This window comes from Acomys minous (genome assembly GCF_964271855.1).
Source record: "Acomys minous genome assembly, chromosome: 14".
NCBI classification, from domain to species: domain Eukaryota; kingdom Metazoa; phylum Chordata; class Mammalia; order Rodentia; family Muridae; genus Acomys; species Acomys minous.
In genome coordinates, this window is record NC_140496.1 from 16446094 (window position 1) to 16470538 (window position 24445).

Genomic DNA, 24445 nt, shown 5'->3' on the forward strand with positions numbered 1-24445 from the left:
TGAGGGAAGAGAAGGAATTTTCTGTTTCGGTCCCAGGCTACATGAAAGCGTATTATTTCTTTGTTGAAATCTATTACGTTTCCTTAGCAGAGTGATGCTTTGAGATTCCAACTACCTTCCTGAAATCGTTGTGTGCAGATCTGGACTGCTCAGGAGTCCCTTAAATTCTGCATTAGCAAGAGTGGCATGACAATAAAAACACTGTTGATGGAACATCTGGCTTTCTGAGGAGAAATGGGAGCTACCCCAGGAAGTAGAAGAATAGGTCGAGGTGAGCTTCGTTAAGTTTTCCAATGAGGCTTTAGCAGGATCGTGGCTTCTCTGAGAGCAGAGACACTGCTGAAGCAATTGAGTAAGCAAGCCATGGGAGCTGGCCCATAGGAGGGCCAAGGGCTCCCTTACCTCTTCAGCCTCATCTAATAAAAGGACCATAGCTCTCTGTGTGGGGGTGGTGGGGGTGGTGGCAGTGGGGGTGGCACGCCTTTAGTCCCAGCCTTCAGGAGGCAGGTTTCTGTGACTTCAAGACTGGCCTGGTCTACAAAGCAAGTTCCAGAACAGCCAGGGCTACATTGAGAAACCCTGTCCAAAAAAACAAACAAACAGCAACAACAACAACAAAAGACCATATCTCACACTCCCCTTCAGACAGAATGCTGAGGTATCAGGATTACAGTTGTGTCCAGAGGCCATCTCCTCATTTGAGATTTCACATACTATTTAGTAGCAGTAAAAAGTTTAGAAAAGAGTTGGAGAAAAATGTCTGCAAAGTGTATGTGAGGCAGCTCATCTAAGTTTTATTTAGTGTGCCGTGTGCCTTCCTATTCATAAGAAGGGGCAGATGAGACCCATTTTAAATGAGGTGTCTGCGATACAAAACTGAAGGAATTGTTTCTGAGCTGACTGAGGACACCTCCACGTCCTGAAATTTAAACATGACCTCGACCTTGGAGATGCCTATGAATTTTTAATTTGTTTTATGTTGACATCTGTATTTTTTTTTTGTTTCTGAGAAGAAACACATGTAGTTCAGGCAGGCCTCAAGCTCCCTTGATAACTGAATTTGATCTTGCCTCAGCCTCCCTAGTTCTGGAATTATGGGCATGCGCTTCTAAACCTGGCTTTTTAAGTATTGACCAAGGGTCGGTTGTTCAGTGTTCCCTTTTGAGGCAGGGTCTCATCTAGCCCATCCTGTGCTGAGCTTAGACTCATAACGTAGCTGAAGATGACCTTGAGCTTCTGGTCTTCCTGTGTCCACTTCCTGAGTGCTAAGACAGGCGTGAGCCATCGTGCTTGACTTACTTGATGATGGAAGTTAAGCCTGAGGCTCTCTGCATCCTAGGCAAGCTTATCCTCAGCCTCCTCAGGCTTGGTTTGTTATAGGGAGACAGAGTCAGGAGGAGGAAGGGATGCTGAAAATTACAGAAAAAGCAGAGAAGAAATGCCAGGTCCTCGCTCAGCAGCTAGCTAAACAACCCATCACTGAAATACATAAGTCTTCTGTTTCGCGTCTCATCCTGGCTACTTTAAGGAGATCTGTCCAGCCATGTTGTGTGGGTATATATGGCTCTGTCCCTCAGACCAGCACATGCCTGACCTTCATGGGCTTGGCAGGGTCATAGCAGAAAGCCAGGCAATGCTTGAGAGAGCACTGCCTTTTAAATGCCACATTCTGAGTCTGCCTGGGCTCCTCTTAGCTTTGTGGTTCGGATGGGTTGGGAGCCCATATGGAATCAGTATCTGGAAAATGAGCTGCGTCTTCCTCCACTGAGTTCCCAGGGCTATGCATAAAGCAAAATGTCAGTGTGGTCTTTATTAGAAGCTGTGTTTAATAATTTTTTTAAAATTCCATTTCAGAAGTGTAAATGGTCTGTTGTGTTGGTCAATAAATCATAGCCCCAGCTTAATCTGGTGATACAAATGAAAGCAACAGTGGTTTGCACCTCAGGGACAAAACGTCCCCTCCCCATGCATAATTCTCTTCCCATTAACTGAATATTTCCTCTCAAAGAGCGCACCATGGGCTTGCTTTCTTACTGCCGGGAAATGGTAGCCTGCCTTCTCTGTTTGCCACGAGGCTCCCCTGCCCAGCCTTGGGAAGGACTCCAGGAAGGACACTGCTGGAGCAGGCCCAGCAAGGGCTGTGGACGTATCAAGTAAAACTACATTGGAGTGGAGCCATGCTAGGGAAATGTAGGAGTCAGCTTCCTAGATACCTGAGAGTCAGAGGCTCTGCCTTGCCACCAGCTTCAGTCATTTAGCCCTCATGGGCTGTCTGTGCGTCTAGGTGCATTTCCCTGGTGTTGGCTTGAGAGGCCCTGTCCTTGCTGCTCTAGCAAACTAGAGATCTGCTAGTAATCCCATAATACTTGTTAGGACTGCTCTCTTGGTTTTAAGGCTTTCTCCTGCCAGAGCTTATTATCCTCTGGAGGTATTCTTCTGTGTGTTCTTCTTCTTCCTCATCCTCGTCCTCCTCCTCCTCCTTCATTGTTGTTTGTTTGTTTTTTGTTTTTTTGAAACGGAGTTTCTCTGTGTAGCCATGGCTGTCCTGGAACTCACTCTATAGACCAGGCTGGCCCTGAACACTCACAGATCCGCCTGCCTTTCTCTCCCTAGTGCTGGGATTAAAGATGTATGACACCACGGCCCGAGTGTTGGTCCTTCTAATAGAACCCTTTACTATTCATTGTCCTGATTCTGTATTTAGTCATGGCTGGGCATTCAAAGTGAGCTACTAGAAATAAGCAGCTAGGACTTCCTGGGCGACTGAGAGCATTAACCCTCATGGTAAACGTTAGTTAGAGGAAGGAAGTATGCCTTACACCCGTCCCCTGACCATAGGAACCAGACTTAGCATTTTCAGTATGTGCTGGCCCCACACCATATACCAGTGATGACAGTGCAGCAACATGTCCCAGCCTTGTCAAGGTAGCGCGCTCGGCAAAAATGTTTAACCTAAATCTGTCCACAAGAAACAGAGAAATCCAGTGAGCTACAGTCTTTGAGACAACCAGAGTAGACTCTTAAAAATTAATAATGACACCAGGGCCAGGGGGCAGAAGACTGCCCGAGATGGAAGCTTGAAAGGACTAAGACACTTCCAAATGTGCTGTGCTAGGAGACTGTGAAGCGTCACCGTTTCCACATCTGGAACTGTTACTGATGAGAAGTCAAGGGTAGCCTGGTTAGAGGTTATGGCAGCCTTAGGTTTCCTCAGTATAATATGAGGTGTTGAGTTTATGTAGGAGGTGCAAACTCAAGAATTGGGAGGTGCTGGGTATGATATCTAAAATTACTTAAAATAGCTCCATTCTGTCTGAGAAAGTAAATGTAGGCTAAGGAAAAAAAGCATATGTGGCAAAATGTTAATTGTGACTCTAAGTGAGGCTTGTTAAGATAGTGACAGTGCTGTGTCTCTCGCTTTGTCATTTTCAAGCTGGAAGGGTGAACTCTTCTACTAATTTCCCGTGACCTTTCTAAAGTATCTTCTTGTTATTATAAAAACAAGCCGTGGTGTGGGGGCGGAGGACAACAACCAAATCTCCTGACTAACACTGGTTCCCATTTCTTCCTTCCAAGAACTAACCGAGCCCAAGCCTGCTTAGCATCTAAGAGTGATGCGGTCAGAGAAGCGTTACTGGAGACTGTTGCCCATTTCTATTGTTGAGTATCGGTACAAGTGGTGCACCAGAAAGCCCTGTGGTCGGTCGGTCGGTCGGTCGACTGGTTTTTTTGTTTTGTTTTGTTTTATTGGAGACACAATCTCACTATGTAGCCTTAGCTACATATGTAGGCCAGGCTAACATTGAACTCATGGAGATCCGCCTGCCTCTGCCTCCTAAGTGCTGGAATTTAAGGCGTGTACCACCATGCCTGGCCTGAATGCCTTCTGATTGGCCATATAATAGTTCAATTTTAAGGTGCTTTTGTGAATCTAAATAACATTTTTGCTTTAGAAAAATTTTTATTTCCTTGTGTTTTCCCTAAATAATGAAAGACATTCAGTGCTTAGAGGTAGGTTCACATTCCCAACATAGATTTTGAGGTGTAGCTTTCCCACTGTGAGTAGAGTTCACTGATAGCTTTTTTGGGGTGTAGCTTTCCTATTGAGAGTAGAGTTCACTAATAGCTTTTTGGGGATGTAGCATTTTGGGGTGTAGCTTTCCATTGAGAGTAGAGTTCACTAATAGCTTTTTTGGGGTGAGAGTAGAGTTCACTAATAGCTATTTGGGGGTGTAGCTTTTTTGAGATATAGCTTTCCCACTGAGCGTAGATTCGCTGGCTTCCAGCAGCATCTCAGACTGTGCATCTGTCAGCAGTTTTAAAACAAGAATCTGGAAGCCGAGCCACGTCTTCTGACAGCCCCACGGAACACTCCAGGGGAATGTCATCATCCCAAAAGGAGCCCTGCACCCCTCTGCTGCTGCTTGTCAGCTTTCATTGCTAGGGCATACCAGAGAACAGTATCTTCAGAAGGAAAAGTTTGTTCACTTAAAAAAAAATTGTTTAACATTTATGTATTGTGTGTGTGCTCCAGTGTGGTGGACAAAGAGCACCTTGCCGGAGTCAGTTCGCTCCTTCCACCCTCCAGGATCAGGGGACAAACTCAGGCCATCCATCTTGGCAGCAAGCTCCTTTGCCCACTGAGCCATCTCATTGGCCCTTTTTTTAAGTTTTGGAATTGTATGTTTTCCATCATGGTTTCAAAAGTTCAGTCAGTGGTCAGCTGGCCCTTTACTTTCAGATCTGTGACACTGACTGTCTTAGTTTTCTATCACTGCGATAAAACACCATGACTAAAAACAACTAGAGGAGGAAAGAGTTTGTTTCTCTTATACTTCTACACCCATCATCAAAGGAAGTCAAGGGAGGAAGTTAGGGCAGGAACCTGGAGGCAGGAACTGGGGCAGAAGCCATGGAGGAGTGCTGCTTACTGGGTTGTTCCTGGTGGCTTGCTCAGCCTGCTTTCTTATACCATCCAGGACCACCAGCCCAGGGGTGGCATTCCCACCATGAGCAGGGCCCTCCCATACCACGGGCTTGCTTACACACCGATCTGGTGGGGGTATTTTCTAGTTAGAGGTTTCCTCTTTCCAAGTGACTCTAACTTGTGTTAAGTTGATATAGTAGCCAGTACACTGGCAGAAAGGCGTGGTGGGACAAGCTGTTCACCTCAGCAGCCAGAAAGCACAGAGAACAGAAAAGAAAGGGTTCAGGGGAAGAAATGCAGCCTTAAAAGACATGCCTGATGGGAGATATGGTGGCACGCCTCTGTAAGAGGCTGAGCTGGAAGAACATGAATTTGAGTCCAGTCTGAGCTACTTAGCATCTGTTGTCAAGTATTTTTAAAAATAAGTGAAGAGTGTGCCTCCAGTGAGCCTCTCCCCGACCAGGGTCCCCTTCCTAGCAGCTGGTTAAGCTGTGAATGGATTGACCCATTATTAGGTTATTGATCCACTGACCTCCTGACAGCACCGCGGAGGATCTCTTTGTTCATATTGAGCCCATCAGCTAGCACTGCACTTGTCCTCTTCTGTGGCTGCCAGCTGAGAGTCCACCGCTGGCCCAATCAGACCTCTGCTCTTAACACACGGCACATAGCATTATATCTGAAGAGTCAGAAATTTAGAATAATCAGGTATGATTCATTCACATATTTAAAAATCTGAATCCAGCCTGGGCTGCATTCCGAGACCCTATTTCAGGGAGAAAAACAACCTGAAATCAAACCACATCAACAAATGCCCTTACTCTTGGCTTAGCACAAGGGCCGTCTTATCTGAAGAGAAGTGTGTCAGTGTAAGGCTGTGACTCCGCAGCTGCTGGCCACTTCCATTTTCACCCTTTGCTGATAGGTGTCACTTTTTTCTTGGCACTATATCAGCTTCCATAATATAAAGATCTCTGATGGGTCTGAGCCCACAGGTCATTAAGACCCAGCAGTGAGGTGGGTGGGCGGGCATAGAGACTTTCCCAGCCACTGGCTTCAGGCCTTTCCTTGAGTGCTGGGGTCTAATGCTGAGCTTTGGAGAAGCTAGTTAACAGGTGGAAAGTGAAATCAGCCAGGAATTTGGACTGTACTTTCATTCTTACAGATGTCAGCTAAATCTAGGGACAGCTAAAGGAACATCAGCTCCAAGCCCTCAAACAGGGAAGTTTGAGACATAGCTCTGTAAACGCGCGTGCGCGCACGCCCCTCCCTTAACAACAGGTGACAGACACACCACGAAGGAAGCCACAACTCTCTGCCAAAGAATCTTGTTGCAGATGATTTGGCTGTTAGTGGTTCTGCCAGTTTTGAGATGAGAGATGCAGACTTGAGCCCAACTCTGTGTATTGATGTTCTGATGTTCTGAGGAAAGGCTAGTGGTACTCCCAGACACACTCCTGTCCTTGCTGGTCCATTTTGGAATTAATTTTTCTGATCTGTCATTTCAGGCGTAGTATTGAGTCTTTGCTGTGAGGGGAAAGTTTTTGTTTGTTTGAGTAACTGTGCTGTCACATCAGGCTCTTGGTCAATTAAAAAATCTAACAATCTTAGGCCGTGAGTAAGCTTTTCGCTTTACTGTGGGTGAGACAGAGTGAGTAAGATGGCAGGGTGTGGTGGTTCACGCCTTTAATCCTAGCACAGGCAGGTAGATCTCTTGAGTGCCAGGTCAGCTGTGTGTACATAGCAAGTTCCAGGTCAGCCAAGGGCTGCATAGTGAGACTCTGTCTGAAAAGGAAAAAAGGAATGAGTAAAGCCTGGATCCTGCGCAGGGAGCTCCAGGACAGTGGGGAAGCTGAGCAGCTGAGCAATAGTAGAGATTGGCGTGCGCCTGCAGCCACTGGATTTGTGTCCCTGTACTGTGGGGTCAGGCACAGACAAGAGACAGCAGCTGGTGTGAGGAACACAGAAACAGTCCCGGGTCCACCACTGTAGTCAGTGGCAGGACTCATTCTCCTTAAAGTGGAGTTTGGTTAGTGCATACATGAATACGGTTAAAATAAACAGCCTCCAACCATTTCCTCTTGGGGGTCTTTTAGTAAATGGTCACTATTTGCCTATTTCTTACACTTTTTGCTAGATTTTTCTCATCATAGTCAAAGATCAGACCTTGTAGCTTTTTTTTTTTTTTTTGGTTCTGATCCCAAGCACCATGGAGCTGCTGTCTCTGTTGAATGCTTAAAATCAATAGATGAGAAGATGGCCTTTTTTGAGACAGAGCTTCTCTGTGTAACAGCCCTGGCTGCCCTGAACTCGCTCTATAGACCAGGCTGGCCTTGAGCTCAGAGAATCGCCTGCCTCTGCCTCCCAAGCGCTGGAATTAAAGGCGAGTGCCACCATGCCCTGTGAGAAGATGACTTTAAATGCCATTTCAAACCAAATATCCTCGTCTGTGATTACCTGGTTCTTGAAATTGGTGTTAAAGATCACAGGGATGAAGAAGGTCTTGTACCTTCTCACAGTCCCGATGACAAGCTGTCCCAACTTCGTCATCAGGGACCTCTTCCTTAGTTCCTTTCCAGACCTATGTAAACAGATGCAGCCCAGGGCATCGCGGAAGATGAGCAGCAGCCGGATTCTTCCTACGGAGAGCAGTGAGTCAGCTGCACTGAGCAGAGTGGAACGTGGAACATCTACATCCTTAGCAGGATGGCGTTTATCATTTAGACGCATTGAGCTTTGTTGTGATTACAGAAGCCAGTACCGCCACACAAAACGGTCGGCTCCTTTCATATATGCATACTGTGCATTTTGATCCAATTTAGAATTACCTTGAGCAAAATAAAATAGCTCTCAGGGGCTGGAGAGATAACTCAGGGGTTAAGGGCACTGACTGTTACTGCAGAGGTCCTGAGTTCAATTCCCAGCAACCACATAGTGGCTCACAACCATCTATATGTGATCTGATGCCCTCTTCTGGCATGGAGGTGTACATGATAAATAAATAAATAAATAAATAAATTAATTAATAATAGCTCTCAGAAAATTCAAGCAGCTTCTCGTCTTGGCGACACTCAACTCCTGAGGCCTCACATTGTCCTGAGTCGGCATGTTCTGTAGGTTTGGCCTTTGTTGTGTTTTGTTTGACCTCTCCGAACTTTGCTTACTTATCCATCTCGGCACAAAGACAGTGAAGTTTGCCTGGCTGTCCAAATAGTTAATAAGCCCAGTGTGTTGTGGGTGTGAACTAGACACAGATGCTAACATTTTCTGGGCCAGTATTAGCAGAGTAAGAATGTACCACTCCCAAGTCCTGTGTTTGTTGTGGGCACTAACCTGTTGGCCTAGGGCACAGAGAACCCACAGTCCATGGCTTTCTAATGGGTTAGGTCAGAAATGATTCCCTTCAGCATAAACCTGAGGTTGCCTCCAGCAGGCCAAACTCCAGTCAGACCAAGGCTGAAAAAGCACCAGGAGAGTAAGCATTGCAATGCTGGAGCGCACTGCTTGGCAATTTCACCTCTTGCCTATCTCTATAAATCAGAAAATAGCCTCCAGTTTCTTCCAGCAGAGAAGTCATTTTAGTTTCATGAAACCAAAAGCAGGCTGGCAAGGTGGCTTGGTGGGTAAAGGCCTTTGGCACCCAACGTTACAAGCCTACAAGTCTGGTGACGATTCCCAGATAGAGGTACAGGGGCAGAACCAACAAAGTTGTCCGCTGATCTGCACATCCCTGCCCCCACCCACAAAAAAACAAACAAACAAACAAACAAAAACAGTAATAAGGTTTTTTGTTTTGTTTTTTGTTCTTTGACCCGTGTTCTTTCTATGGTTTCCTCCCCTCATATCACCTCCTTACAAACTCTAGCTGCCTTCTGTTTCCTTATCTCATTCATGCGACATTGACTGGAAACATCAGACCTGCCGGGACTTGAGTTTGGCATTTGGGGTTTCTCCCCCAGCCCAGGGTAGATAGCATCACCAGCAGCCAGAGCACAGGCTGTACGTTCTCCGCTCTGCTTTCAGGACGTTCTCCACCTCCTGGGAAAAACCAGGCCCCAGCTTACAGGAGGTGAAGGCAGTTGCCTTTAAAAGGCTCTTACAGTGCTGCTTTCCTCCTTGTATGTACTGGGAACTGGTTTTTACTCTGTGGAAGAGTCCCCTGGGACTTCAAAGCACAAGCGCAAGGACAGTGATTCACAGTGGCCAGCAGTTAACTGCACCTTGACCCTACGCCGGATGCTGCTTTGGCCCTTTGCACGGACAGTTCCCCACCATCCATGAGTAAGCATTCACGTAGACTGGAGAACCCAGGGCATGTACTTGAACAACTAGCCCTGAGTCACGGGGCAGCGCTGGAATCTATGCATGTAACTCTAGAGCCGTGCCCGAACCCCACCATTCTCCCTCCCTGCAAGCAGAGACCTGCCACATGGCACACAGAGGTCTGAAGGGGTGAGGGCTTCCTGTCAGCTGTGTAGCTGAGCCGCCGTGTTAACCAGAAAAGGCATATTAGGATTCCGCCCTGCCTACACTTGCCACACAGAGAAGGAAATGCTGGAGATACGAGCATGGCTTCCACTGAGGAACCTGTGTCCACCCAGCAATGAAAACCAAAAACTGCTAACTCAGAGGTCAGAATTCTTACAATCATTTTTCCTTTCCATAGGATAAAAAGAGCAAGTGGCATGAGCAGCCTTTTGGGAAAAATTGGAGCCAAAAAACAGAAAATGAGCACCCTTGAGAAGTCCAAATTGGACTGGGAGAGCTTCAAGGAGGAAGAAGGGATCGGGGAAGAACTGGCTCTTCACAACCGAGGGAAAGAAGGGTAAGGAGCGGCTTCTGTCCTCTGTACCCCAGAACCCGGCAGCAGTGCTCCCCAGGCAGTGCTCGCCAGGCCCAAGTCTGCTGAGTTCTGCTTCAGTGAACTGTGAGTCGCCTGATTTATTCACAAGGCGGTGCCTGGCTTGTCATAATCTGAATCACTTGGCCTTCTGAGAATCTGGCCTAGTTTAAGTGCTCTAAAAGCAGAGAAAGCCAGCCCCGTGCCAGGACACTGTCACAATATCATGAATGGTTTGGTGTTAGTTTGACCATGTTACTGTGGTCCAGAGCGTAGTCTGCCTGTTTGCTGCAGCCTGTATGATACATGAGAGGCCATTGCTGTACCATTTCCTGTCCACTCTGGAAGGCAAGAGGAGAGGCCAAAATTGTTGTCCTTGTTAGTAGTTGTTTTGTTTTGTTTTCTCTGTGGGAAAGGATCTCACTCTATAACCTAGTCTAGCCTCACAATCATGGCAATCCTCCTGCTTCAGTTCTCCAAATTCTGGGTCACAGGCAAGAGCCACCACACATAGCCCTCATGTGTGTTCTTATGGTGAGTAGAAAGAAAGGAGGCTCGTTAAGTGTTTAGGGAGAGCAAAGAAGCATAAGGAACCGAGACCCATGGCTAGAGGTCAGCACTCCTCAGCCCGGGAGTGGTGAATGGTCCTTCAAACCGTCTGGGCTTCTCATCAGCCCTGCCCCACCCCAGAACGATCGTCTCTCTCAGTGGACCAGCTATCTCAGCTCCTGTGCCAGTAAAGTTGGGATAATCTTACACCTTCGCTCTAGTTGTGCAGATCTTGTGAGATAGTGATGAATGTATGTATTACTTAAAGGATGTGATAAAGCATAAAGCACTTTGAAGAACACCAATCACATGAAAGGTCTATAAGTACATGTTATTCAAGTCATTAATTGGCCTAAATTAGCCTTTAATCTCAATATTTGGGAGGCAGGGGTGAATAGGTCTCTGTGAGTTTGAGGCCAGGCTGGTCTACATAGTGAGTATTTCTTTTTGTTGGCCTTTTTTATTATTTTTGTCTTTTTGAGACAAGGTTTCTCTGTGTAGCCTTGGCTGTCCTGGACTCAGTTTGTAGACCAGGCTGGCCTCGAACTCACAATGATCCGCCTGGCACTAACCTACTGTCTCAATTAGGGTTTCCCTTGCTGTGAAGAGAGAAAACATTTGAGGCTGGCTTACACTTTCAGAGGTTTAGTCCATTATCACCATGGTGGGAAGCACGGCAGCTTGCAGGCAGACATGGTGCTGGAGGAGGAGCTAAGAGTTCTGCATCTTGCTCTGCAGACAGCAAAGGGGGCTATCTCTCATATTGGGCCTAGGGGGAGCATATATAACCTCAGAGACTACCCCCACAGTGACACACTTCTTCCATCAAGGCCACACCTCCTAAAAGTACCACTCCCTATGGCCAAGCACTCATGCACAGTGAGTCTATGGAGGCCTAAACCACCCCACCCCAGTGTGATGTACACCTTTAGTCCTAGCACTCTCGTTCAGTTCCTGCCTCGAGTTCCTGCTTTGGCTTCCCTCCATAATGGCCTGTCACCTGCCAACCAGATGAACTTCCTTCCCTCCATAATGGCCTGTCACCTGCCAACCAGATGAACTTCCTTCCCTCCATAATGGCCAGTCACCTGTAAACCAGATGAACTTCCTTCCCTCCATAATGGCTGGTCACCTGTAAACCAGATGGACTTGGTGCTTCCCAAGTTGATTGTGGTCAGTGTTTCCTCACAGCAACAGAGAGCTAGTGAGGACAGGCGCTGGCTCCAGTGTACAGTAGGAACCTTTTCCTATGCCTTCTGAGGTGTTGGGGAATGGAACAAATAGGAAAAATGCCTGCCTCCTCCCAGGCCTCTGCTTACAATTCTTTTCTCCCACCTGTCATTAACTGGCCACCTCCACACTCAGGCCTTACTGGAAAGCTGTATGCTCTATTCACTTAAGTCTTAGCCAGCTTTGGGAATATTTTCCACAGTGATGCAAAGTAGAGCTTTGAGGCATCTCCCCAAGTCTCCAGACTGGCTTTCCTGCTTTCTCCAGCCCTTCAACCTGAGTGTGGGCCCTGGGTAGCTGTTTTCTTCCTCTCCAAGTAGACACTAGTTCTAAGACTTAGCCACCATTTTCTGCCAGGACTCAAAACAAAAGGTCCTTTCCTGCCCACCTCTGTCTACTTCTCCAACTGTTTACTGCAGCCCAGCCTCAGTGTACCTTCCCCAAGAAGGCCTTGGTTTGTCATTTGCACGTCAGCTCAGATGCCACTCTAGAACAGCTGTACCACCTAAGTCACATGACCTTTGCCATGTTTTTTGCAGTAGGCCCCCAGAGCAGAGTCCACACCACTGCAGTGTCTAGATGCCTTGGTTTTGTTTGGCATCCTGGCACCATCAGAACTAACCACAGAAAGTCCGACACGATACATCAAAATGAGTTATATGCAGGTTTTCAGTCAGCAGACTGCTTGAAGTGCAGTCTCAGAGGTAGTGTGGGAGGTAGCAGACGTTGTTCAGGTGTTGAACATGGCTTCCTCCAGCTCCGCCAACTAACCACACAGATTTCCCGATGATGAATATCATCAACAACACAGCTTCCCAGATAATAATGCCGAGGCAGCGGCCCGGGGTAGAGGGAGAGTACTGATGCATAAAATGCACAGTAAAGAGAAATACAAGCAGGTTCTTGGCTGCTGCTCTGTCCAGTTAAGCTGAAGGCCACAAGCCCAGTGATTGGAAAGCAGGTATCTATCTGGTGATTAGGAGACCGTGAAGGAGAGGCCACTGAAGTACTTTTCATTCCTCAAGGAATCTATCACCAGGCTTTCCAGGGGTCTGTCTCCTAGGACCATCGCAGCTTTGAAGGGATGTGGAAAGACAGAGGGGAGGAAAGGGTTATCATCGCTGGCTTTGAGGCCATGCCTGAGCCTGGCAGTTTGCATCTTTGAGTTGCATTCCCAGAGTGGAGGAATCCTGCCTGCCAGGCTCCCCCAGGCATGTGCTGGGTCTGAGCACTTCCGCTGTCACCAGGAGTTTATTGTTGCTGGGCCATTGCACCCTCTGACCCCTTCCAGGCTGGATTCTCTGACAACAGGTGCCGACACCTTCCCTGACAGGGCTCCCTACCCAGTGTCCAGGGATCTCAGGGAAACTGAGACAGAAAAACAGTTCGGGTTGAAGGATTGCAGAGATGTCAATCTCTGTGTGTGTGTGACCTGACTCTGTCACGATGCTATTAGCATGTTGTGTTAATATAATAAAGATTTGCTTGCTTTGCCAGGCGTGGTAGCCCATGCCTTTAATCTCAGCACTGTGGAGGCAGAAGCAAGCTGACCTCCATGAGTTTGAGTCCAGCCTGGTCTACATAGGGAGTTCCTGGACAGCCTGTGCTATACATAGAGAGCCTGTCTTTAAAAATAAATAAAACAAACAAAATAAGAAAATCTGCTGCTACTTCAGTGGTCCATAAAAGAGCATATAAGCATGAGAAGATGGCATACCCCTTCAGCCCTAGGTTTCCAGTGGTTGAGGAGCAATCAATGTGATTGAGGGCAAGGCACAGGCCAGAAAAGCAGTAAGGCCAAAGACGAGCAAGAGCCATAATTCCCATTGCACTGTCAGCCAGCAGGTCTGCTCTGGAGCTGCAGCCCAGTTAAAGTGCCTGGAAACCCCAGTGGCCCAGTTGAAGTAGGTGAACCCTCAGGTGGCCTTGAGACAGTTTTCCCTTCCTCAGGAGCATTGCCAGTCTTTGTCTCTCTTCCAAATGCCCCAGTCTGAGGCCGTCCAGGTTATGGATGTGACTAAGTTGATAAGAAACAAGAATCTAAACCCCAAAACAACAGCTCAGTTTCGTTGCAGGTTACATTGTTTTGGTTTTTCGAGAAAAGATTTCTCCATGTATGTAGCCCTGACTATCTTGAAACTCACTCCTTAGACCAGGCTCACCTCAAACTTAAGAAAACCACCTGCCTCTGCCTCCTGGGTGCTGGGATTAAAGGCACGTGCCACCATTGACCGGTATTATTAACATTTTTATTCCTACTTTACAGAGAAGAAAAAAAAAGCAAACAAAAAGTCAAAAATTAAATACCTTCCCAAAAGCACAGATAGTAGATATCAAAGACACTGTCATCCACAGCTCCATGTCGGCTTCTGTACATCAGCAAGTCCATGTCCAATGGAAGATTTGTGTATAGTCAACTCTTGACTGAAGCCTGTCACAATGACCCTTCTGCCAGCTGCCAGAGGCTGTGAATGGGGGAATAAAGTAGCCAGCCCTGCCCTGGTGCTTTGATGGGCTTCCCTTGAGAACTACGTTACATGTGTGCTTGTCCTCTGTGGCTGTCTGAGGCTTCCCTAGGCCTCAGCTCTGCCCCTTGAGCGTCTATTCTGGACTTTGCTCTCAGTAGTCTCTGGTCGTCTAGACATACGGTTATCTGCCAGCAGATAGCATGAAAGCTCTGTCCTGAAACACCCACACAGGACGGGGTTACACAGTGTCATCCCTCACCTGTGTTTACCTCTCTTCTGCGGGCTCTATTAATGGCAGTTAGCACACCAATTTCCTGGTTCCCATGTGTCCTTCTCCAGATACACGGTGGGCAAGTGGGGCACGACTGGGGGACACCATAAGTGAGGCCCCCAGTTAATTCTCTAAGCAGCCATGGGTGAGGACCTCAGGCTGCTGCAGCAAGTTGTTTGTGTGTCCACACCTCCTCTCCCAAGTGTCATTCTCTGCCTTTATCAGAAAGAACAACACATTTGCTCCTGCTCTCTCTCCCAGGGAATTTAACTTCAGATTTAACTGGGTCTTCTCTATTTTCACTTACTAAATCGGAGAACTCTGGCCCAAGGGACTTGCATCACACCTAAGCTTGGTCTTTGCGTGGGTTCCAGCTGTTCTGGCCTCATTGACAGTTTGGACACCGCAGCCTAATTCCTGATCCAGACCAGGTGGTAATTACTAGTTTCTGACGGCACACATCCCAACCTGGGTCATCTGCTGCCTCAGGACAGTGTTAGCTCTCATCTGACTTTGCTAAACTCTTGTTTCATGCTAAGCATTATTAATATATTATTTCACTTACTCCTCACGGCAGCCCTTCTGAGCAAGGAGGGGTGACCTTTCTTTAGATTTATTGGGTGGGCTCTGGGGGGAATGTGAGGTTTTTGGGTTTGGGTGTTTGGTTTTGTTAAGACAGTATTTCAGGAGCCAGGGGGTATGGCTCAGTTGGTATAGTGTTTGCCTAGTGTGTACAAAGGCAGCACATAAGACAGGCACAGGGTTCAAACCTCTAGTTTTAGCTGCTGGGAAGGTAAAGGCAGAGCTTGCAGTCATCCTTGGGTTGCCTCTCCCCCTTTATATATTGTTAGAAACTGAGAATTGCTAAGTTTGTACCACACAGCAGTGAGTTACAAGCTTTGAAATTCAGCTCCCTCTGGCCTCAGAACTGTGTTTTCTGACCAGTCCTCGCTAGTGCGTGGAGAATTAGCAGTCCCAGGCTCAGCTGGCAAGCAGACGGGATGGGCCTTGCCTCGGGATGCTGAAGGGCAGCAAAACAAGGCCTCAACTCAGTGAAGAACACAGGTTCCTGGACCTGCTTACATCCTCACCAGGAACGTAATAACCTTGTAGTGACAGATGCACATTTTCCATGGTGCAACAAAGAACAATTAGTGCAGAGATTCAATTATATCTGCCATTTTTAATGGCAATTTTGCTCCCTCAGTAGATTAATTAGCAGCAGAGAGTTCCTCCCCGCAAGCAAGTCGCAGCACACTTTATGGCAAGAAAAGGTACATTAAAATGCAGCTGTGTCTCATTAAGCAACCAGTCGCCCTTCTGACCAGTGTGCCTGCCAGCGCAGGCTGCCCTGCCTCCCACCCTGTCTGGGAAGACTGAGGGAGACCTTGAGAGAGATCAGTCTCTGACCTTGGCCTGAGGGCAAACGCAGAGCTCCTCCAGGCTCCTAAGGAAAGCCTGTGGGCGCCTGTGGGTGCCTGTGGGTGCAGAGTCTCTTCGTTAATGCCACAGTAACAGCCTAGTCCCAAACTAAGCAGAAGATGCTTAGGGAACAGAGAGCAGGGGAAGGTGAGTAGCCGGGTTCACCTTCACAACAGCCCTTGGCTGTCAGTTTTCATTCTTCCTTTTTTCCTTTTCTTTTTCAAGATAGAGTTTCTCTGTGTAGCCCTGGCTGTCCTAGAATTCCCTCTGTAGACCAGGCTGGCCTTGAACTCACAGAGATCTTCCCGCTTCTGACTCCTGCGTGCCGGAATTAAAAGTGTGCACCACCACTTGGGCTCAGTTTTCTATCCTGTTTTACATTTTCAGGTATACTTTGTAAGTGTGCTTTGAGATACATAAAACATAACATTGGCTCAGTGAGATGGCTTAGTGCGTCAGAGGCACCTGCTGCCAAGCTTGACAACCTGAGTGACGTCCCCAGGACCCACATGGTGGAAGGAAAGAAGCAACCCCTGCAAGTTAGCTGTCCTCTGACCTCCACACATGCCTGCCCACACATACACACATATACACATGCACAAAAGAAATCTTTTTTAAAAGACTGTGTTCTTTCACCTGCCAATTCAGCATACTGCTGAGGCCAGAAAATACAGCATCATCCTGTCGCTGTGGAGAACAGTGAGGTTCAGAAAAGTTCAAACTTTATCAGAATTGTCCAGCTGTATTTACCAGCACAGGGATGGGCTGAGATGACATTTTTTCTCTTTCGTTCAAAATCCTGTGGCAAAGTAGACTGTTTTCCCGCCTCTTGTTTACTTTCCCGTTTAGGATGGTGTTAGCTCGACTAGTGTGCTGATGCACGCCTATAATCCCAACACTGGGGAGACAAAGGCAGGCAGCTCTCTTGAGTTTGAGGATAGCCTGGTCTACAGACTGAGACCCTGTCTCAAAACCAACAAAAAAGCTCATTCTTTTCCATTTTAGTTTTATTCATGTTTGAACAGAGTTGTCCTTCTGTGTGCTAAACGGGAGTGGTCTGGGTAAAGAGAGCCCAGAGGGAGCCGCTGGGCACGAGGCTGGCTTGCCTGCTGGCTTGCCGCAGCATGACTTACCCCTAGGCTGGGCGATTGAGGGAGGCCTCTCATGCCACATTTTACTGACACCGTTTTTGTCCTCTTCCAGGTACATTGAACGGAAAGCTTTTCTGGAACGAGTGGACCACAGGCAGTTTGAAATTGAGCGGGATCTCAGGCTGAGCAAAATGAAGCCTTGACGTTCTGGGGAGACTTAGTAGCAGCTTAATCCTGTTGACAATGTGAGCTCTCCCGTGTCTGTGATGTGTCTCCGTGTTCTCCATCAGGTCTCCAACAAGGCCCTTTTTCTACACTGCAGCTTGGTTTATGTGTCTTAATCTCACCTGGTTTCATTCATTTTCCTTTTTAAAACTTGTCTTTAAATAAACTAATAGAAGCCCTTTTTTCGAGCTTTGTGAAAGTGAAGATGCCCCTCCCCTCCCTGTGCACTGCTGCAACGGCTGTGCAGGCCAGCCCAGGTCCAGCTCCCGCACCTCAGACCCACAGGCCTCTCTGAACTCAGCCTTTCCCAGAGACCCCACGGGGCTGCCTGGGGTGCTGGGCAGGCGCTGTGAGACCCTTAGGGGCTGCCTGGGGTGCTGAGCAGGCGCTGAGAGACCCTTGGGGGCTGCCTGGGGTGCTGGGCAGGCGCTGCATCTCTGCGCATGTGCTCTCACTTGATTCAGCTTCTCTTGCATGAAATTCTTGTGTGTAGCCAGGCATGGTGGCGCACGCCTTTAATCCCAGCACTCGGGAGGCAGAGGCAGGTGGATTGCTGTGAGTTTGAAGCCAGCCTGGTTTACAAAGTGAGTCCAGGACAGCCAAGGCTCCACAGAGAAACCTGTCTTGAAAAAACCAAAAAAGAGAAAGAAAGAAAGAAAGAAAGAAAGAAAGAAAGAAAGAAAGAAAAGAAAAATTCTTGTGTGTAAAGTGGGACACTGGGATAAATTAATGCTGAGTGGTTTTGTTTTTTCCTGCTACCCTTTTGCTCCTTTAAAGAAGAAATCTACTTCAGATGTATTTTCTACCTCAGTAGTTCCTTAGTTCTTTATTTGTCAAGGGATATTCTTGCCAGTAGTACTGGCCCACACCTAGAACCCTGCACTTAGGAGACTGAGAAAGAACTGCTGCAAAATTGAGGCCAACCTGAGCTACATAGTTCCAGACCAGCCTAGGCTACAGAGTGAGTCTTGTCTCAAAAATGGGGTGGGGAGTGTTCCAAAGACCTCTTATTTTTTATGCTCCTTAGGAAAATTTCACACCCGAAGATCCTACCTAGGAATCAATGGAGAGGAAAATAAGTAACAAATCACATATGCTGATACATATTAAATCCTGTCACCTGCTCCTGGGGCATGGGAATGGGGAGAAAGTGGCTTCAATGACTGTGTTCTGTTTCCTGCTCAGACATAGCTCTGTGACCTGGACCACAGGTTTGTTTTCTGGCCTGTGGATGGTGTGAGTAACATCAGTGCCTCAGAGGGCTGGAGTGAGCTAATGGCATCCTAAGGACAAGGAACACTAGGTCACAGTGAGCTTCCACATCTAGGACTCAGATGTTTGAGCAGTGTTCACAGCAACCAAAACTGAACTGGTGGCACAAAATGGCCAGCATCTCATTACCCAAACCGGCATTTACAAACTACATTTGAACTCCTGGTCTGTTCGTGTCCACCTGCAAAGGACTGTACAGGTGGCAAGCAGCATTTTAAGCCTGCATCAGATCAAATAGTCTCCACTGGGACTAGGGATGATGGAGGATGTCCTTTAGCCTGAACCAGCCAGCACCCCATCAGGGCAGAACCTCCATCCATGGGCTATATTCAGTGTATGTCACATCTCTTTAGAAAGGACTATCCTTTCCTTTCTCCTGGGTGTGTCTGTCCCCAGCTGCACACATCTGACCCAGATGATGACAGTTTACCTGACTCAAGTGCATGCATACTTACCAGTGTGTGTTAGCATCATACAAGTTAAAGTGGCCTCACAGCAGACCTGGGTCTGCATACCACTCTGGCTGCAGGGGAGGCTGCAAATGTGTGTATGTAGCATTTCCAGCCTCTGCCATAAACTGGCGGCTTTAAAACTGCTTTTTAAAGCTGTCCCAGGAGAGTGGGGCGGCAGAGGTGAAAGCAGCTGGACATGTGTTGGTAGTTGCTATGCCATTCTGAACTTGGATATGGAGTTCAATTTTGCATAGTAAAACGTCTTTTAAAGTTGTTCAAGAAACACAGAATTAAGCCGGGCATGGTGGCACACAACTTTAATCTCAGCACTCAGGAGGCAGAGGCAGGCGGATCTCTCTGAATTCTAGGCCAGCCTGGTCTACAAAGATAGTTCCAGGACAGCCAAGGTTATTACACAGAGAAACCCTGTGTCCCTGTCTCGAAAAACAGACAGAGGAGAGAGAGAGAGAGAGAGAGAGAGAGAGAGAGAGAGAGAGAGAGAGAGAGAGAATATATTGTGTTCTGTAAGGAAAGATTTTGAAGTGCCTCAACCTGAGCCACAAGACTGCGAGCAGCCTCCCAACACACAGCTAAGTGTCGGGCCTGTGGGAATGCATGAGAGGGCCTTCCTGTTGGGTGGAGGTCCCCCTGCTCACTAAGACCTGCATGTGCTTTAACAGCTTAGAAATCACACCCTGCCACTTCTGACCAGAGGAGTCTGTCGAGGGCCAGAGGAGCTTGCCAGCAAGACAGTCGGCCTGAGGTGGGCGTGGCTGTTCACTAAACAAGTGGCTGTGTCATAGCACAAACCAAGCAGGAGCTGGGAGGCTTTTTGGTCCTGCCTGGCCACACACAGAGCTGAGTGCAGTAACTGCAGAATGGAGGCAGAGAACTACATAGGAGAGCACCCATGGGCACCCGTAAGCCTTTTCTCTTGGTCGGTATGTACTCCTTTGTGAGCCCGTCAGGGTTCTTAGTGGGAATTCCTTCCTCAGCCACATTTTTAGCTGTCCTGATACCCTGCCTCACTTTTCAAAGGACTGAGCCACCTTGACAAATGCCTGGCCTTCCTCAGTGGACCCTTGATGCTATCCCCAGAAAAATACTCTCTCCTGACAGTTTGTTTGGACTACGGCAGACACTGTCTAGCCCACAGTTTATAAAAATGTGTGAGAAGAATTCTCTCCAGCTCCTCATACCCACATTTAGTAGAACTTAGTTCCCACAGGAGATGGTGCCCTCCATTCAGGAATTAGGGTGTTTGTGGGGACCGGTGAAGAACAAGGCAGTACTTGGGGGTTTGGCGCCCTTTGTGTGTCTAGTGTCCCAGTGCTCTTCCCATGGTGCTCTACCTGTTCTCCTGGCCCTGCCCTGTCCTGGTGTCCTTTGTCCCCGTGGGTGTGTCAGAATTCTAAAGTATCTGGTACCTTCTAAAACAGTATGAGGTCAAATAATAAAGCCAGCCTCTCTGTACTCCGCTCACCTATTTCTTGAGGAACGCTGTGCTCTAATTAAGAGCTCTGCTTAAGGCCTCCAGGGCCTTACAGGGACACGTTAAGAAATAACCTTGAGTGAGGTGCACGCTGCGGGAGCTAAGGAGAAGGAATGCACTGAGGCCCTGGACAACTCGTAGCCAGGCCCTGTCGGGCAGGAGAGCGCAGCCTGGCAGCCGGTGAGCCAAATGGCCGGCACCACAGGAGGACCCGGACATCTTTGGAGAGAAGTGGAGCCAGGGTGTTCCTGCACCCTGTTGGGCCTGAGAAGACCACGTGACAGGCTCTCCAGCTATCGTGCTGCCTTGCGGTTAGTGTGGCAAGCTGAATGCTGGATTGTCGTCGTCTAGAGAGACACAGCACAGGAGAAGGGTCTAGCACACTCCAGAGAGTTCAGTATTCTGCCTTTTGCTACCAGTTCCTGGCAAGAGCCAGAAGCGTTTAGGTGTGTTGGTGAGACATAGCTCATGCAGTTTGCAGCACACAGAGCCGGACAGACGGGAGTGATTTGAGTATGGAGGTGACAGGTGGCACAGGCCAGAGCACCCGGTGTCATCAACAAACCCTTGACGGTGCCTCCCTACACCTGCTCCCAATACACATGCACACACATAGACTTGCACTCGTCCTCTTGGCACTGTCCCCATTTTCCACAAGAGGAAACTTGCCTGAAGCCATCAGGGAACTGGCCAGAGCGCACACACATCGTATGGCTTCACCGCACACTGAACAGCCTCTCAGCCCTGTTGGCTCCTGCAGCCATGTTGTCCATGTTGGGGTACTGCTTCCGGGAAAGAGTGGGGACAGGAACCTCTGAATACAAAAATGTCTGTAGTGAAGGGAAATGGCAGCTGGCGCAGCGCTGCCCTGGGGCCTCCCTGGGTAGGGCAGCAGGTGGGACTGTGCTTCTGAGATGCCTCAGACATCTTTGGCCTGAGCTACCAGGATGGTAGCTGTGCTAAGGGTAGGAGCCTTCTTCCCTTCTGGGAGCTGCCTGGCTCCAGGGAGTCCTGAGGATGAGGAAGTGAGGAGAGAGCATCCTGCAGTGCGAGTGGCGTCCTGCTTCCAGCCTTCTGCCTGGGCCCTTAGAGTCCTCACATTCAAAAAGTTGCTGGAGCAAGTATTAGTTCCACTGCACGCACCTCACAGTGTTGCATGATAAACACCATCCAAGCGCTGAGTTCCTGCAACTATATGCCCCAGCCCCTCCTTCCTAAGAAAGCCAAGATCAAGGTGATACCAGTTAACACTGCTGGAAAGAACACTTTAGCGATGTCTGACTAATTTAGTCCTTGGACATGTGACTCTCTTGGGTCTCTAGCCCCAGACAAGCACCCGCACTGGCACAAGAAGGCAGGATTATTGATAATTGTAAAACCCTGGAAACCATAAGCTTTCTCCTCTATCTTCGGGGTCTGCAGCTAAACCCACGAAGTTAAAGGGGAAAGGGGCGTACATTCAGGTTTTCAGTGCTATACTTACTAAAACATGGAAGTCCTCACAAGAAATTGAAGATTGCTAACAAGGAAGGCCTCAGTGGGTAAAGGCATTTGCCACCAAGCCTAAGAGCTGAGTTTGATTCTAGGGGACCCAGATGGTGGGACAAGAGAATGGATTTCTACAAATTGTCCTCTGACCTCTCTCTACACACGAGATGTGACACATGCATCACACACAAATACACAAATAAATGAGGGAAGATGGGGGTCTCTTGTTTTTGTTTTTATGAGACGGTTTCTCTGTGTAGCCTTGGCTGTCCTGGACTTGCTTTGTAGACCAGCTGGCCTCGAACTCACAGAGATCCGCCTGCCTCTGTCTCCCGAGTGCTGGGATTACAGGTGTGCCTGGCTGAAAGCACTTAAAGTCGAGTGCTTCAGTGTTGAGTTGGAGCAAGATAAATTATGACCATTCTTCAAAACAGAGGGGCCTGGGCTAGCTAGGGAGGTGTGTGGATAAGGTCTGTCTGGACTGATTTCTCTCAGTCTTGACTTCCTGTCCTTGATAAGAATAGCCCTTACCTTCTGATGCAGGAAGGACACATTTCACAGAGACTCTCCTGCTTTCAGGAAAAAGGATAGAATTGGGTGTGGTGGCACAAGCCTCTAATCTCAGCACTCAGGAAGCTGAAAAGAGAGATGGAGACATAGAGAAAGATGACAGCAAAGAGTTCAAGTGCCTTGATTGAAAATGGGCAGCAAGGGGCTGGAGAGATGGCTTAGTGGTTAAGGACACTGGCTGCTCTTCCAAAGGGCTCAGGTTCAAATCCCAGCACCCACATAGCAGCTCACAACTGTAAGGCCTGATGGTCTTACGTAGACATGTATACAGGTAAAACACCAATGCACATAAATGAAGATCAATAAACAAATTCTTAAAAAAGTGATGAGCCACAGTGGCATATTTTATCATTTCTTTTCTGAACTCCAATACCCAGGACAGGATGGCCCTATCATGAAAGAGGCAGTGAGCTGTGATTCATTACAGTGAGTGTGGCCTCGCGTATATACCTCGATTTATGGGAACCTTGTAGAAAGCAGTGATGCACAACGCAGACAAGAAAAGACCTAAGGAGTTTCCCAGTTATGATGACTGAAAACATGTGTTTGTGTTCATCATAGTGAGAGTGCTACATGGCAGGGAGCTATGCACCTTAAGGTGATCAGGGTTGGATTACAGGTGGGTAGGTCAGTGGTAGAATGCTTCCCTCAAACCCTGTCTTGAAGAAACGAAAAAAGAGCCAGGTATGGTGGCACACGCCTTTAATCCTAGCACTTGGGAGGCAGAGGCCGATTGCTGTGAGTTCAAGGCCAGCCTGATCTACAAAGTGAGTCCAGGATAGCTAGGACTGCACAGAGAAACCCTGTCTCAAAAAAACCAAAAGAGCTAGGTATAGAGGCACATGAATTAATCCCAATATTTGGGAGGCAGAGGCAGGTGGCTGAGTTCAAGGCCAGCACTGGCCTAGCATTTGTAAGGAAGTCTCTGAGTTCAGTCCCCAACACACACACACACACACACACACACACACAGATTTAGGGTTGGCTGGAGGAACTGAGGAGACTGAGCCAGGCCAAGTGCCGCTTTCCAGAACAGCTGTGTTAGGACTTGTGTTAGTCGCTGGTGTGAGGCCTGCCGAGTTGGCCTCCCCTTGCTGACAGCCCTGACAGATGTGCAGAGATGGGTCATGAGCAGCCCATATGTTAGAAAGATGCTTAGCTGGCCCCAACTTGTTACATGCAAAATAAATGGTTTCTGGCCTGGATAGATGAGTTTTTAAGTTTGCAGATACCAATATGAATGGCAGTCTGTCTAGATTTTCTAGCAGAAGTTATGTATGGAATGGTCTATGTTCAAACTCTACCCAGTATCCTCAGCTGGCCCCCAGCCCCTAGGCCACCACCAGGTCGACTTGAGACTTCAGTGGGTGCCCTCAGTGGGAGGTATGGCTGAAGCGACTGATGGGATGGAAAACTGTCAACGTCCTTCATTCCAGTCCTGTATAGAAGGGCAAGAAGCAGTCCTCTTCTTGGTCCTCCCTCATCTCTGCTCCACTGAACACATATGCCCTATGAAACTCTGACCAACCAAGCTGGGCAGTGGTAATCCCAGCACTTGGGAGGCAGAAGCAGGCAGATCGCTGTGAGATCAAGGCCAGCCTGATCTACAAAGTGAGTCCAGCACAGCCAAGGCTACACAGAGAAACCCTGTCTTGAAAAACAAACAAAAAAATAGAAACTCTGACCAACCAATGGGAAATGCTTTGTTCTTTTTTTTTTTGCTTTTGCTTGGGTTTTTTTGTGTTTTGTTTGAGACAGGGTCACCTGTCGCCTAGGCTGACCTTGCCGCGTAGCTGAGGATGATCTTGAACTTCTAATCCCCTGCCTTACCTCTCATAAGCTAGAATTATAATTATGTGCCACCTTGCCCAGTTTTTGTGGTACTGGAAATCAAACCTAGGGCTTCATGCATGCTGCCAAGCTAGCACTCTACCTGCTGAGCTACGGCTCCTGAGTTTGTTTTTTGAGGTACAGTTTCTTAGAACTCTTGCAGACCTAGAACTCACTGTGTATGTAGTCAAGGGTGACTTTGAACCCTTGATCCATTCACATCCACCTATCAAATGCTGGGATTAAAATCTATGTCATCATGCCTAATTAGAAGGCATGTTTAAACTCTGGCTGCCTGAACGTGTCATCCTAGATAAC

General features: G+C 48.0%; 1 protein-coding gene across 1 annotated transcript in view; it reads left to right on the forward strand.

Moving 5' to 3' along the window:
- The window catches only part of CFDP1 (craniofacial development protein 1), an 82705-nt gene extending 65494 nt beyond the window's left edge, over nt 1-17211 (forward strand). The window contains exons 6-7 of the mRNA XM_084756697.1: nt 9594-9752; nt 16911-17211. Coding sequence (XP_084612823.1) covers nt 9594-9752; nt 16911-17001 — 250 coding nt within the window. The 3' untranslated portion in view covers nt 17002-17211. The remainder of the gene's footprint in view (nt 1-9593; nt 9753-16910) is intronic.
- Nucleotides 17212-24445: the final 7234 nt, after the last annotated feature.